Raw genomic sequence first — 15,988 nt, 5'->3', positions numbered from 1 at the left:
AATTGAGTTTCTGGATATCGTTTTCAGCAAATTCGCTCGGATTTCCGCCACTTTAATCGCGCGACACGTTTCGGCCGCGGCGTCCCGGAGGAAATTAGGAGCTGAAAGCACCTGAAAACTGATGCGACGCAATAACATCTTTCTTAAAAGAAAATATTTGTAAATGTGGACGACATGGATCGGGTTGTGAAGGAGTCAGCGTGAAGTACAATTCTTTCATTAACCCTTGAGTCAGGACTCACTAAATCAGCACATCTGAGTCTTACAAAGCATGGACGACTCAATCATTGCGTTTTTAATAAATCTATATAAAACAAAAAACACTTCCTTTTATAAATCAACAGGAAGAGAGTTTGTATGATTTTAATGCAAAACATTAAGCCAAGATGATAACAGGAAATTGATCAGGTGTAACTTTACATCAAGTTACACAAGATTACATCGTAAAAGACGAAATTATTCAAAACGATGAAGCCCTATAACAACTCCCAGTTACTTCCTGTAGAGTCCTAGTGAATCAATGAACAGTCAAGGAAGGTTTGTGCTCTACTAGACAGGAAGTGAGTCACACTCAAATGACTCTAAGCAAGTCAATCTAACTTCAGTTCAGAGCTTATTGTTTTATTGCAGATAAAATCGCTCATAACGATGACCAGGTTTAACTTCATGAGTTGGTATGAACTATATAAACAGGTGATACAATTTTCTTATGATTAAACAATACACAATAACAGAGAAATTAACTAACAATTAACTCAGGTCTAAGATTTACTATGAATGACTAAAATCTGTGAAACCAGCTCATAACAAGTCGAAGTGACTTCCTGTAGACAACTAGTCATGTAGTGCATCATTAGAAATGATTGTATTATCAAAAACCATTTGGAAACAAAAACATATGCAACGTGCATATTTAAATACATGTATAGTTTCATTATTCTTATTGTACATCTTTACTTCAGGGATTGTGTTTTATTCGTGTAATTTTCTTTTTGTCATTGAATGTTATGATTTATCACCATCATTGTCATTTTATCTAATACTTTTTAGAAGCTTTTTCTGTATTAAATGCAAGTAGTAGCAAAACGGAGAAGAGTCACTCGGAATGTTGACCAGGTTTAACTTGAATTATTTCCGATCGAGGTTGATAAAAGATTTTCTGATTATCAAAAAAGACAAAATTAAGATTCAAAACTACTCAAATCTGTAAAAAGATTGTCACAGGTTCTTCCGATTCCTGAGTAGAAGCAAACAAGTTGAGAAGACGCATTGACCTTCTGAACAATTACGACCCCTGACACCGTAGAAATGAAACAAGAGAAGCTGTTTTTTTTGGGGGTTTTTTTTAGGAGTCATTAACTACTATCCGCGGCTTCACAACAACTCGTGTCATCAAGGACTTCACTCCATTTATGAGCTTAACCGTGTAGAACCTTTTCTATTACGCCGCGTCATGAATATTCATCAGACATTAACGCATCAGGATTCCCGTCTCATCTTAAACACGTTACGCCTTTATGTAAATGGCCGCTATCGTCAATCTGGAGCAACGGAAACATGACCGCAGAGAGGAGAAGGTCAGAGGAGCGAGCGAGGCGGTGGCGGCTGGCGACAGTTCGGCGTTTTGACAACCGCTTTACATAAACACTTTATCTTTTGTTCACCGTTATAAAGTGTACGAGCGGACGAGGAAGAGGTCAGGCTGCTCGACAGACTCATCCCTGCAGAGTCATCCTTCCTGGCTAGCTTTAGAACTATAGATTCAGATGGTAAAATAACCCATGAGTCACACTTTATCTCAATCTCTTAACGGCTCTGTGTAGTGCGATAGATAATGTTCTCAGTCGAATCTTGACGACAGCGGGAGTAGCTCGTGAAGACAGATCATCACGTGACCGGAGGAACAGGTGGAAGGAAGCCTGCGGGCTTGTGGACCGAAGGACTCGGCAGCTCAAGAGGATTCTGGCGGCCAGTCAGACCCCCCCCCCCTCAACACACACACACGTATACAAACTACCAGGGCTCAGAGCGCAGTTGTTCATGAATATGGAGACCTCAAAAATGACTCACTAGCATAGTCCACGTGCCACAGGCTGACACAAGTCACATGACCATGAAACGCATTCTAATTTTTCGATTTTTCGTGCATTTTCCTCATCTTTCTGACTATAAGATGCATTTAAAATCCTTTTTTTTTTTTTAAACGATTTTGCATCTTATAATCCGGTGCACCTTAGCTACTGCTCGTTTCTCCGTAGTATTACTACTACGCAAGGCTCAGTAACCGTTTACCATGTCGTCAAACTTATGAAAGAGATTTCAACTTCCTTTTGCACAAAACATAAGGTACTAGGAAGAGAAGAATGCCTTTCTAAGCTAGTATTGATTTAATAGTTCGATGCTCAGTACCATCACTGCGCGACGCTCTGTACCATCGCTCCAAGATGCTCGGTACCATTACTGCACAATGCTCGGTACTATAACTCCATGATTCCTGGTACTATTGGCTCGGTATTTCACTGCAAAGCTCCACAGAAGGCTTTGTTGTACCCCTCAGGGCTGAGTAGTCAGGATCCCCCCAGAGAAGTCGCTCCATAATATTGACCGATCACAGAGCCTGGCGAAGTAGTAGTGAGTAAAAAGGTATTGTATACAACACAATATTATTGTGTGTGTGTGTGTCTAAGAACACCGACATGGCACCCGTTAAGAGACATGCTTAGGAAACAGATTCCATCTGCCTTAATATCCGTAGCATACGATAATATGACATCAGCGGCTTTTACGCTAGTATTGATTGAAGTTTGGTGTGTTTCATTCTGACCTCTCTACCAAATCTGGGCTCGTCTGATGAAACTGAACAAACCCGGCAGAACTCTTGTCGTGGCCCGAAGCTAAAGTTTCAGTTATTACTTTTAAATGTCAGTGTCAGCAGCTGGACAGCACCGAGGGCAGTCGGGCATCTGTTGCCGCGGCTCAACGCAAACATAAATGTTGACGAGTTAAAGACCTCCAACCATCTGCGGCTCCCTCTTGGACACTCGTGTGTTTCCTGAAGCCACTTTTAATGGCGCCGCGCCGCAGCAGGGACGTAAAGATGCCACGTTTGTGTTTGTGTGTGTTTGTGTGCATCAAACATGTCGACAGCACGACTGGGACCATGTTTGATGGAGTCCACATCAAGTGTTCTGGCTTCTGACGAGTCGACTCAACGCACACCAGTGGATTTTGATTCATCTCAACAAGCTGTCAGGAGAACAAACACGGACGTCGTCGTCGTGTTGCATTTCTAAACAGTCTCTGTGGTGTTCAAACTCAAACAATGTCGGCGTGACACAGTTGCAGAGTAGAAAGACACGTGTGGAGTGGAAAACTAGTTCATCTTCTCCCCGCCGAGGACAGTCCTGATCCGTTTACTTGGGAAGTAGGAAAGCTTCATCTTCCATCTTAGACAGGTCGAGGAGGCAGCAGCTAAATTAAAGAGGCCCAGTCTTCCCTTTCCCATGATCTTCCCATGATTTTTGCTCATTAGAAGAAGGCTATGAAGAGGGAACAGCGCCCCCTCCCTCATTAACAGCAACAAGGAATTTGTTAGATTCTTCATGACTTCGCAGTCGTCAGGGTTTGATGTCCGCAAACGAACACGTTATTTTGGAAGTGGAGGAGGCAGCGTGGGAGGGAGCTTCTTCTTGCTCTTCAGAACCACTTCAGACACTCCAGCATGGGGGGGGGTTCTAAGGAGGGATCGGGGGGCAGAGACGCCTCCTCACAAGTATCAGCCACTTTGATGAGCGGCGATGCAACATTCATAGATCGCGACACGACAGAGGAACACTTCACACGTCTCACATGATACCAGCAAACGGCTTCTCGTTTCGGTTGAAAGATAAAACGCTTTGTCCGTCATGTGTTCAAGGGCTTGGAGAAGGTTTCGGCCCGACGATGCTCTGAATCGGGCAAATTCCAGAATTTATCTACAGATAAAATTAAGACCAGAAACGGTTTTAATTTCAATCGTATAAATAAGAGATAAGACTAAGAAAAGTACAATAAAATATTTAAAAACTACGTTTCGGCCTAAAATAAAATATAAATGTTTTTCCCACACTTATATTGACCCATTTAATACTTAATATTTGTCTTTTCACCATAATAAACATTGTTCCGGTTTGCATAAATCTAGCCAATCACGGAAGGTCTGACGCAATATTAACCAATCAAAAGCACCATTTGTCTAACGCCGTCGCTCAGGAATTTTCACTCTTGAGTCAAACTTAAATCTGGAGAGTTCTCGCTTAACTTCACGGTAAATCCCCCAAACGTCATTTAATAGTAGGAAGTAAACGCAAATTAAAAACATTGGAGCATGGAAGTTGCGTCTTCCTTGTAATCCTTTACTATCGCGGTCATACTCTATACTGTTTAAATCCAAGTTTGCTTATCCTTTTTAAAGTATTAGATCATTCATCTTTTTCTACATCCATCGATTGTTTAAAACGAATCAATGGCAGGTTAAAGATTTTGAATACATAACTTTAAATAAATTGATAATTAAAAGATAATAGTTCAGCATTGACTCTTATTTCAATGTCAAAGATCACATTCATGGTTAATGAAGCTATAAATCAATATTCATCCACAATCGATGACTACAATAGATCTAGAGGACGTAGACTAATACCCCACAAAATATTACAGCAATTCAATATAGATTTGTTTATTATTAATAAAATCATATATTTTTTAAACTTCATATGCGTGTGAAGAATGCTGATGAGATGTGAATTAACCAGTAGCCAATTGAATGAGTTTCCCTTTTGTGTTTATATGCTTGTAAATCTGACACTAAAGGAGTCAGAGCCACTAATGACATCTGACTAACACAATAAACACCTGAACAATGGATCCTTTTAAATACATTTTGACACATTTCGAGCCAGTACTTCTTTTGTGGTCCACCAGCACAGTTCTGCAGACCAAAGCGTCAAAGAACCACAAACACTTCCACGTTTACCTTTTGCAACAACAGACCGCCCGCTGAGAAGTTAATGGACGTTTGGCGTGAAAAGCAAGAAAGTAAATTACTCTGCACCACAGGGAACAATGTCGAGGACGAAAAAAATAAACATGAAACCAGAGAACAATCTCAGGGAAACAAAATATGAATCAGATGCAAATTGTTTTTGTGAATAATTGAAAACTAATAAACAGGTTTTATGCATAGTTGATGTAAATAATAAACCTTCAACCAATGAAAATGTTTCATCCTACCTTTAATATTGTGAAGTTGATCCGTGGTTTCTGGTTTGTCCAGAAATCTGCAACAAAACAAGTGGTTTTTGCTGATATTTAACTTTATACAAGTTTATTTGTTAATGCTAATGTTAGCATTCATGCATCGTCAATAAAAAAAACAACAACTTATAAATGTATCTTTTCTCAAAGAAACACTTTATTCCACAAATGTACTTTTGCAGCTTTTATTTATCAATAATGGTCGTTTAAATGTACTTAACTCGCAATGAAGTTAAAAACTACAAACAATCAAACTTGTTCTTGTAGAATATCTACAATTCAAACCCACACAGCATGAAATAAAAAAAAAAGGAAATTGTTTTTATTTTCACCTATAAAAACAAAATGAAGGTTGCTAAAGATGCTAGCAGGAAACAGGAACTCGGGGCAGAGAAAGGCAGAAACAGAATTAACGAGTGATTTATTTAGCAATGAAAAACGGAAAGATCAAAAGGTACTGATATAAAACATTACTACTTTAATACTACAATAGATTAATAGACGTACCAGAAGTGATACTTGCAAAATACAGGAAGTGACCTCTCACGCCTGGATTACCTAGAAAGCTAACATTTTCTTTACCCAAAAAAAAACTTAAATATTTTATTTTTATATTTTAAATCAATGTAATAAGTCACTTTTTGTCTGAGTTTAAAAATAAAATACATATTAATCAAGAGGAAAAAAATATTTTTAAATGAGTATTATTTAAAAAAGAAAAGAAAAATAAGAGTTAAAAAAACAAAACAAGGGTCAGTTAGTATCAAATACTTTGTGTTTAATGTATTGAGAGATACTTGAAATGTAGTGATGGTCAGTGTGTTTTGTTTTTATGTGCATGTTGTATATTTTCCAGAATCAGAATCAGGAAACTTTTGTAATTCATTGTAGTGGCTTTACAGAATATAAACAATAAATAATACAAATAAAAATAAAAGAAGGTTGATAAAATAAATTAAAATAAAACAAGAGGCAAATATGAACCTGAAAATACACCTTTAATTATTAAAAATTAATTAAAGAAAAAAAGTATTATTATATATACTCCTTTTTTTTTATTAGAGGTTATGTATCAAGATTATGAATCTAAAATAACAAATAACTATAAATGTTTTAGTCTCAGTGTCACACAAGGTATTGTCTATCACACCCAGATATATCATTATTGTTGGATTGATTCATCGATTAGTGTCAAAAGAAAATAGCCAAACATTTTTTGGAATTCTTTTGTCAAGAACAAAAACAATAATTGGAAAAAAATCTATAAAAAGAAAAATATATATATTCATGCCTACCCGCCGGCACAGCACACTTCCTCGACTCGGCTGGCAGAAAAGTTGCGAGTGCAAGAAGGGGCCCCATCAGGGATCATTAAAAATCTCATCTCATCATCTCTCGCTTGGCTTGTCACCCTTAAAGAACTCAGGTCATGTGATGAGCCTTCATTCTAACCGTTTCCTTAAGTGGCCTGGCTTCACTTCACCGTGTCAGCAAACATGAGCGGGACCTCCATGATGAATTCATAATCAGAGCGAGTTAATCCGCCCCCGTCCTTCACTCACGGTCCCGTCAGCTTCCCATTTACACGTGTAGATGATGATGAATATGTTTCACGACGTCGCCTTCGGAGGCTGATCTGCCGACAGGAAGCTGTCAGCCAGTGGTGACGTCTGGTGAAGAGGTTAATTACACAACATTAGGACCTTCCCTGCCTCACTAATGAAAGAAAAAGAAGTCGAGAAAACTGGGCCTGGCAGCTCGTGACGTGGCAACAGTTACCGCGGCGGCGTCTCGTCTGGCAGCCGAAGCCTCGCATCCCGCTGTTTGCTGTTCCAGGATGTTGGCAGGCGGGCGCTTCTCTCTGAAAACAAGGCGGAAAATGGATTTGTGTTTGGACGGGATTGTTAGCTCGGCTTGTGTCGCATTAACTGTGACAAGCTCGTCAAAAACGCAACCGTTCCGAGCGACGAAAAATCTTTTTTAAAACAGAGTCGGCGCAGGTAGTGACTTCCTTAAAGACTTTCTACTTGTCATTCTTTTTGTCTTTCGAACATTTTTACAAACGAGGACCACTTTTGTTTTGTTTGGTTGCGCTGCTAGTGATGCTAACTAGCAACTAACCTCGCAAGCATTTCGTTGTCAAGCAGAAAAAAAAGTTGAATTCCGAGCGTGAATCATCGTCACGGCAACTCGGGTCGAAAACTTCCGTCCGCCCCACTCGCCCGCCTCACTCCCTCGGCTTTCATCTCACTCAAACCTGCAGCTGTCAGGCCTCTCGCCGCCGCTGTAATGAGCGCCGTCGCTGGAGAACACCTCGGGTTTCCAGATGAGTCTGACAGACATAATGAGGGACCCCGGAGAAAACTCCGGTTCCAGGACACGTTCCGTCCTCCAGCTCCCATCAGGACGTATTTGACGCCCAACCAGAGGTCGTAAGAAGGTGATTTGACATTTACGAAGAATAATGTTGACCACTAGCCACGTGGAAAAGAGAAAAGTGTAAAAAAAAAAGGAAAGTATTTGCAGTAAAATATAAACAGTTACAAAAATGACGATTAAGAAGATGTAGAGACAGATTTAACCAATAAAAGCCAATGAGTACAAAAAATATAAAAATCCAAAATAAAGTATTAAAACAGTAAATAATATCTATTTATAAGCCAGATGTTAAAAACTATCACAAAAAACTAGTATAAGAATTCGATGTTAAAGACTAAATAGAAAAACAACATTGAAATCTGAAATTTAAAACTTAATCTGTCATCGACTATTTCCTGAAGAAGTGGACAGAAGGAAATACATTGAAGTAAAATCAAACTGAATTTTGTTTTTCTGTTCACAAAAAAAACAATAAAACATTGTTAGTTTTACATTAGATTAATGGTAAAGAAAAGGCAGTTTAAGTAAAATAATAATAATAATAAAGTTACCATAAAGAAATAAAGCAAAACTTGTATTTTTTTCCGACTTTCATAAAATGTTTTTAACAAATTCAATTTGATAAGATATATAAATAAGATAAATGTTAGAAACAATAAAAAAGCTATGACAAAAATAACTCAAAAGTCGAGTGAAGTAACTACACAATAGACATTCATTTTGAAAAAAAAGGAGAAAAAACAATAAGAAAAAGGCCTAAAAAGGGAAGAAAAAAGTCAGGTATGTCCCTGAAGGTTCTTATCAGGTCATGGTTATCCAAGTTGAGAGCGAGTCAACTGAGTGTGTAGAGTTCTAAGAAGACGTTGACAGGGATGAGACGTCCTCCTAGAACTCTACACACTTAGATGACTTTCTTAAGAACCACTTGGATAAAAAGTCAGATACAAGACGAGATGTTGTTTGGAAACTAACCCTTAAATAGTTTAACTAAAAACATTTATGCAAAAAAAATGTCAAAAATGTCACTTTCACTTGCTTAGATTTACGATGTCGTGCGTCATGTTGGTATGTCGTTGAACTGGTGTCACCACCCACGCAGACCGGCTCCGTCTCGACCCGGTCCCAGCGACGGAGACGTCAATATTTACGCGGCATCCGAACGCTCGCTCAGCGACTCAGGGCCTTGCGATGATTCCGGGGGCTTTTCCTCTTCACCGGCTTGTTTTAATTACAGCGAGTAAGTGGCAGCATTTGGTCGGCTTTATGGCTCGTCTTCAAAGGCCACGCTCGGTTTAGTCGGCCCAATCTGTGTGATCGCGGAGTCGTAAATCCAGAACGGGGCATTAGAGCCGGCAAACCGCCGGGAGGATGACGAGGTTCATGGAGCGAGGTTTGCTTTGAATGGAACCTTCGACCACGTCAGGGATGACCCTGAGAGGGGTTTTTTTTTCTGTGGTGGAGACGAAGGTTGAAGGTTCAAACAGTCTGACAAGCTTCAGCAAACATGAAGGGAGGCACGAGTTATTCTGATGATTAATCACTTCTAAAACTTGCTTTTAACATTTTAAAAATGACTCATGCTTGTTTAACATTAGCTGATAGAAGTGATGCATTACATGAATGATTCAAACCCTGAGTCAATTGAGTTATTTAGATATGGTGATGCTACAATATTATTGATTTATTCATCCAAATATATTAAAGGATATTATTTATATATGTATGTGAATATATATATATTAACCAGTGAGTCATGGCCCACTGACTCACTGCTTCTGAGTCCTACAACAGCAAGAAGACTAAACCGAAATGAGGGATTTTGATTAACTGTAGGAAAGATTTGTCTTGATTCATACTTGTTAGTGACTCATTGGGAATTGACTCTCATTCTATTGAGTACACACCTGGGATGGAGCATCCTATCACTGATGGAGCTCCTCAATGCCCTCAGTGTGTGCTGGAGAGGGTGAGATAAGTTCTTCCTCATGGAGGCCAGCTTGCTCTGCATCCTCCTCCCAGACACTTCCTCCACAGGATCCAGGGGGCGCCCTAGGACGTAACCGGCCTTCTTAATAAGACTGTCCAGTTAAGCCCTATCCTTTGCTGATGCTCATGTTTCTTAAGCAGGTATTTTGAAATGTTTCAGATATTACTATGTAACTTGATGGTTAAACCTGGGCAACAGAGAGAGTGAGTCACGTCCAAGTGGCTTGATTTAAAAACATCGAGTAAAGATAACTCACTGTGGGATTCAACTGAGCGATTTGATGAGTCAGACTCACCTGGTGAGTCAGATTAACTTCCTTTGGATTCGTTTAGACTAGTGGTCTCAGAAACTCAAGGTCAACCCTTGTAGCCAAGTTTTTTTTTTTTTTTAAAAGGTAAAATAAGAACACAGTGAAGAATAAATATAAGCCAAAAGTAAAACAAAAACCATCACAAAAAATAAATAAAAGGAATGACGTTAAAGAACAAATTAAAAAACAACATTGAAAAATGTTATTTATACTTTGTTAAATAACGTTTATGGATGATCTTGTGCTTTTACTCTAATTTTAACAATGTTCTGTCTGATTTTAGGAAATATTTTCCATCTTAACTGTACAAAAACACTATATATTTGATGTGATGGTCGCCGATGGACAATGGAAGTAAGGGCCGGATAATATCATGTCACTGGCCCCGTCGATTTGAGACCTGGTCTACATTTTTCGGCCAAATAGGAGTGGACTCTGAAGTAGTTTGGAGTTGACTCGGCCATGAAACCATCTACTGAAGACCAAAACAGACAAGAAAGTTGTTGGTTTAACAATGTTTGTCCTCAATTTCTCAGTTTTTTCTGGTAGATTTAAAAGTGGTTTCATTGAAGCAACTCATGGGTTAATGGTGATTCGAATTGTGCAGAGATGTTGGCTGTGATCTGGAGAGAAACATCAAACTGGGCTAAAGTGAAGTGGACTGACAGGAGGTCAGCGCCGGGTGAACTCGTTGGAGTCGAGGTAGCTTGAACTCATTTCCAGCTGACACTGGACTCTCCGCTAATGACGGGCACCCCGCGGGCATAACACGTCCTCCACTTAGACCCACTTTTTTAATCCCAGCAGGCGTCCTGCAGCACCTCGAGATGACTGCTTCCACTCAGACGCCGACTTCCTGTCAGGGGGTTCAAGTCTGGTCCGAGTCATTAGTCGGAGGTGAGTCAGCCGAACCTCGGCCGAAAGACATTCGTAGCATCTCAAAAAAACACCTTGACCAGCTGGTCTTCGGATTAATCCCCTCGTAAAAATAGATTTAACCAAGATTCCGCTCAAGCTGAGCACCTACAGGTCCGACTCAACAGGGGGTCCAGATTCACGCGGAGTTGAAGGTCTGTGAGATCCTGGAGGTAATTAATCACTGCTCCACTCATTTCCTCTGATAAAAGCAGATTAAAGCTGATTTATTCAGGTTTATTTTGTGAACACTTTCCCGCGCTCTGATCTTCACGCTACACTGCAGACATTAACTTTCTGACAGATGAGAGAGGACGTGCTGCTGCACAAATAAGTGGGTTTTTTTCTATTTTTTTTGCCACGTTCAAGAACAAACTATGGAGAACAATCAGGTTGAAACATGAACTCAAACTGTCAGAGCAATCAGGGATGATGCGTTCAGGTGCTGTCAGAATTATACTCCAGTGTTAAATTGTTCTGTCAGCCAGATGTTGACAATTCTTCTTCCCTTTTCTCTTCCCACCTTCACACTTAGAGGAGGTGTATTTGTATTGCGAAAATTGGCTACAATAAGTGACACATTTGCGGCGACCGGGTCGCGTCTTGGACGGCAACGTTGGAACCAATCAGAATCCAGATGAAAAAGAGTGAAACTCAACGAGACGACAGGAAGTTATGGACGACAGGAAGGGATTTTATTTCGACGGTAACAAGCAACCATTCGTGTCCCAGTAGCGTGGACGGCGTCTTCAAAGTCGCATTAGGTGTGAACGCACCATTAGACAGGGTTCATATTTCAGAGTCAGATTAAAGAGTTAAGATCACAAAAACAAGAGCCTCCCAAAAGAGACCAAATTCAAACTAGTATTCAGTTTAAATTAGAGGTTTAACTACATGCCTTTAATGTTCTCGCAGGCTGTATACAATTAAGGATTTTTTGCCCCCCCAGGCCGCGAGTTTGAAACGACCCAGACCACATCTTAAGAACCACTCATCGAGGTCGTCATCATCAGTAAGAAGTAACATTTTTATTCACAGGAACTGTAAAACACAAGCTGCCATATTGTACATTTATACAGTTTGAAAACACCTATACAAAAAAGAAAAATCATTTAAAAAATATGATATGAAACATGAGCTCACGTTTCGGGGTGGGAGTGGGGGTGGGGGGTTGGTAATCGTGGTGTGAGCACTCGCCCTGCAGTCGTTTTAAAAAGAAAAAAGAGGTAAAACTCATCTTTAAAAATGACTTAAAAATCTCATGCAGCATCGTCAGAGAGAGCCTGAGAGTGTTTGTAAAGTAAAGGTTGACCTCGTGTCCTGGAGAGAACATTCTGGAGGGTGTGGCGGGTTTTTTGCTGACGTATAAACGGACCAGTTGCTGCCTCGATCTCAAAAGGGGTAAGGAGGGGGGGGGCCACAGTGTGTCGCCGTCGGTTTGAGGTTCTTGAAAGTTGTCGCTGTACGTTGTGGAATGCATAGAGTAGAGGCAACAGTAGAAGTGTGCGATTTTTGTGCCAACTTTGAGAACCTTCTAAGGACGCCCCGGCGTACCTCTGACTAACACATTTCCTTCGTTGAGCCGTTTTATTGTTCTCTAAAACCTTTATCAAGAACCCTTGCTAGACTTAACAGGTCCTACCAAAAAGGACCCACTCTACCACCAAGTCGCACATTGCCAAAGTAAACTTAAACCACCTACACAGGTTTGTGTATCTGCTCTTAGGGGGATCCGCAATTGAATTGGATCTTTGATGCTACCGAACAAAAGGACAGATAGTTTGTGAATCTTTAGTAAGATTTTCTAAGACCTTTAGAAGATCCATCTATTTTGTCAAAAAACAGTTAAAGATTTTCCACCAAGGAACATGTTCTTGGGGTTCTTATCTTAATTTCAGAACTGGTGCAACAAGACCAAACCGGAACAGCAAATCTGGAGTTACCGGATTAGCATGACTCTGGTAATACCAATGGCAGGGAGGGTGTATAAATGGCAATACCAATTGCATCACTGAAAACACATGATGTTGAAATCAAGTTTTTTGTTTCATCCCAGATCAGTGGTGCCAAACTACCAGTCTACAGCTCCATACAAGTCCGTAAGGCATTTGTTACGGGTCCACCCAGAAAGAAAAAAATATTATTATTATCTATATATTCTCTGTTGCAATTATTATTAGTGAAAATTTGTGTTTTACTTGAAACTTTAGCCCCTTGAAAAAGGAAGAATCTTGTGTCGGTCGGTCATTGTAAGAAAATAACCTTGCAAAAGTGAGTAAAACACAAACTATTTTTGGGATCAACTTGTTGCAGAGAAACCATTCCAAGGTTCCTGCCAATTCTGTGTTAGGGTAGGTGTTATTTTTCACACAGTTAATGCTCATACCATTTTATTTTTGCTATATTTAATTGCCGGACCTTGAAGACTGTGAACACTTGTGTCTGTGGTACAGAAAAAGGTCCGAGATAATTTTCTTTTTAAATGCGTGATTGAAATGGCACCGGTTTTGTGGGATGGCCTTTAAAGGATCACAGCTCTTGAAGGGTAACTAGCACTAGCTGAGTCGCATTTGTAAAAGCAAATGAAACCTCTACTCTGTCATCATAATTCTGTCTTCTTCCCTCTCTCTTTCGCCACAAATGTGGAGGCACCAAAGAAAAAGAAAAAGAAAAAGGTTTGCGTCCGGAACGACGTCCGTCACAGTGGCCCTCTGATATTTTTGGTGTAATCTCATGTCAGTATCAAAAAAGATTCAACACACAAATCATTGACAAACTCGTCGTCCTCACAGGCGTCCATAAAGGCAACTTGAGAAACGAAAAAAACATTCACAGAATCTCGACTCGCTCGTGTCATTTAGTCCTTGATGAGAAAACAGTCCGGTTTGAAGAGTTACAAAATAAGGCGCTGTAGGCTGAATGAGGGTGAACGCTGAGGTTTGAAACGAGAGAAAAGGCAAAATCTTGGAGGGCAATAACATTAGCTTATTGCTATTTTCTTTTCCTCTTTATTTTCCCTTAGAAGGACATTTGTACACACCACGTATAAATACACTTTACAAGGCAGTATAAAATATTTTTTTCTCAAAAGTTCGGGGTTCGACACCCGCACCATATGAAAATAATAAAATAATGAAAAAAAAGGCACTTTGGGGTTTATTCTTGAGTAAGTGACGGAGGCCGTTTGTGCTCACGAGTCGACCTCAAGCTCAGTGGAATCATCCATAGTCAACCAATCCAATCCTTCTGTCACTTTCTTCACTCTTGCTGTCCACGACTTTCTCTCGTCCTCACACTTCCACTTCTCGCGGGCCCAGCGTGCTGATGTCGAAGCAGGTCACCATCATGACCCGGGCCTTGCAGAGGTTGACGCAGAACTCCAGCTCGTCCGTGGCCTGCGCCAGGACCTCCAGGTACTCCGCCGACTCTTTGTCCAAGCTCTGGTCCACATCGACTGTGGATTAGAGACGGCGAGTGAGTGACGGTCGCGGGTGAGGTTTGAGTTTTAAGGAGCTTTTACTTACACTCTCCGAGCCACCTGCTGGGATCCATCATCAACCGGGCTTTGGTGTCCTCCAGCTCCTCCAACAACACCTCGTGCTTCGCTCTCAATTCCTTCACTTGCTGCTGCCGTCGCTCCAAGATCTTCAACTTACTATTGAAGTACATCAGACCCTGGAGACGAAATAAGAAGTCAGTCCTGAGGACACTAGTGACTGAAGTGCTTGGGGAACCATGGAGGGAGCAAATTAGAATCTCACCTTGTCAACATCCTGGAATGGTTGCTGTTGAAAGAAGACAAAAAATCAGTTTTTTACAACCTTTATTTAAACCTTCCGTTCAAATGAACAAACACTCAAACAGATTGGAACTTTAATTTGTCTTTGAAAAGAGGACAATATCACTCGTTTTAAACAATTGTAGATTAATTTTCATTTGATTTTCGTTCAGGGTCCTGGAGGCATCCTAATCAGAAGTAGATTATTATCATTTTTAATTCCTAAATTTTAAATCAAATCATGGTCATAAAAGGGTTTTCTCGTGTCAATCAACAAGGGAGGAAAATATAATTAGTTTTAGGTTTTTTTTCAGTATTTGCTATTGATGCTGAAGGTTTTCCATTAACAATTCCCCGTCTAGCGCCGTAGTTGTGAGGTCTCTTAATGACCCGCACTAGCGCAGCTATAAAAAGCCATCAGGCAGTGGGTGATGAGAAGTGCTGCTGAGCCGTTTTGGGAGGTGTCGGCATCCACGCATTCATCACACCTCCTCTTAATCCCCACAACTCCGTCTTCGTAGTCTAACCACTGCCCCGGCTTCTCCTTGACGGACCGCTGTCAAGTCATAGTCATGTCTGTGGCGATAAACCCCCGTCTGGGACAACATTCAATATCCAAAAAGGACGCCAAGCTCTGGGAATATGCCCGCAGATGTTCTGGATTTGAAAGAAGGTCAAACGTTCCAAGACATATGATTCTTGTCTCGGTCTTTAAAAAGAATCTCAAGTGCCGTTCCCACAATGTGTCGTGATGTAAAATATTGTCTGGGATTAACCGAGAGACCAGACGTGACAAGCTGCCGCTAACCTCTGCAATGTCTTCCTGGCGACGTCTCTGTAGCCGCTCCACGTCGTCGATCTCGTACACCTTGATCTCGAAAGGCTCCTTAAGAGGTCCAGACATGGGGGGCAGGTCCACCCACTGGCCTGTTGTGCTGCCCATGTTCTTACTCAGAGAGCTGGCGTCGGGCAGAGGTGCCGGGATAAGACGTCTTCTCTGGAAACCTGCAGAAAGTTAAACTGTTGATTAAAGCCTGTCTTACGTTTTCCAATGTCCTGTTGACTGCTGTTCAGTCTAGTTATTGACCCATTGGTACTCCAGGAGCTCCAAACCTCTGTATAGTGTCCTTTCTTACATGAATTCAACGGCTTTTCTTCTAGAAGAATCTTAATGGAATCTCCACTAATGGTCTATCCATCTTCTTTGATCACACTTTGGGCTTGTCAAGTTGGAGTCGTTCATTATCATTGTTCCACATGAATTATGCATGCGGTCGATTCGGAGGAGAGAAAATACGATGAAATAACAATTTGTAAATGTGAT

At 40.6% G+C, this 15,988-nt stretch overlaps 1 protein-coding gene across 3 annotated transcripts in view; it reads right to left on the bottom strand.

The window, feature by feature from the left end:
• Positions 1 to 11,894: 11,894 nt before the first annotated feature.
• The window catches only part of kif26ab (kinesin family member 26Ab), an 87,401-nt gene continuing 83,307 nt past the window's right edge, over positions 11,895 to 15,988 (bottom strand). For all 3 annotated transcript variants that reach the window (XM_087779221.1, XM_087779222.1, XM_087779223.1), the window contains 4 exons: positions 15,473 to 15,669; positions 14,648 to 14,671; positions 14,411 to 14,561; positions 11,895 to 14,340 (listed from right to left, as the gene is read on the bottom strand). In XM_087779221.1, the coding sequence (XP_087635347.1) occupies positions 14,177 to 14,340; positions 14,411 to 14,561; positions 14,648 to 14,671; positions 15,473 to 15,669 (536 nt within the window). In that variant the 3' untranslated portion in view covers positions 11,895 to 14,176. The remainder of the gene's footprint in view (positions 14,341 to 14,410; positions 14,562 to 14,647; positions 14,672 to 15,472; positions 15,670 to 15,988) is intronic.

This window comes from Callionymus lyra, chromosome 18 (assembly GCF_982586985.1).
Source record: "Callionymus lyra chromosome 18, fCalLyr1.hap1.1, whole genome shotgun sequence".
Taxonomy (NCBI): domain Eukaryota; kingdom Metazoa; phylum Chordata; class Actinopteri; order Syngnathiformes; family Callionymidae; genus Callionymus; species Callionymus lyra.
Note: the sequence above shows the minus strand (reverse complement) of the source record. Positions and strands in the feature narration are given on the sequence as shown.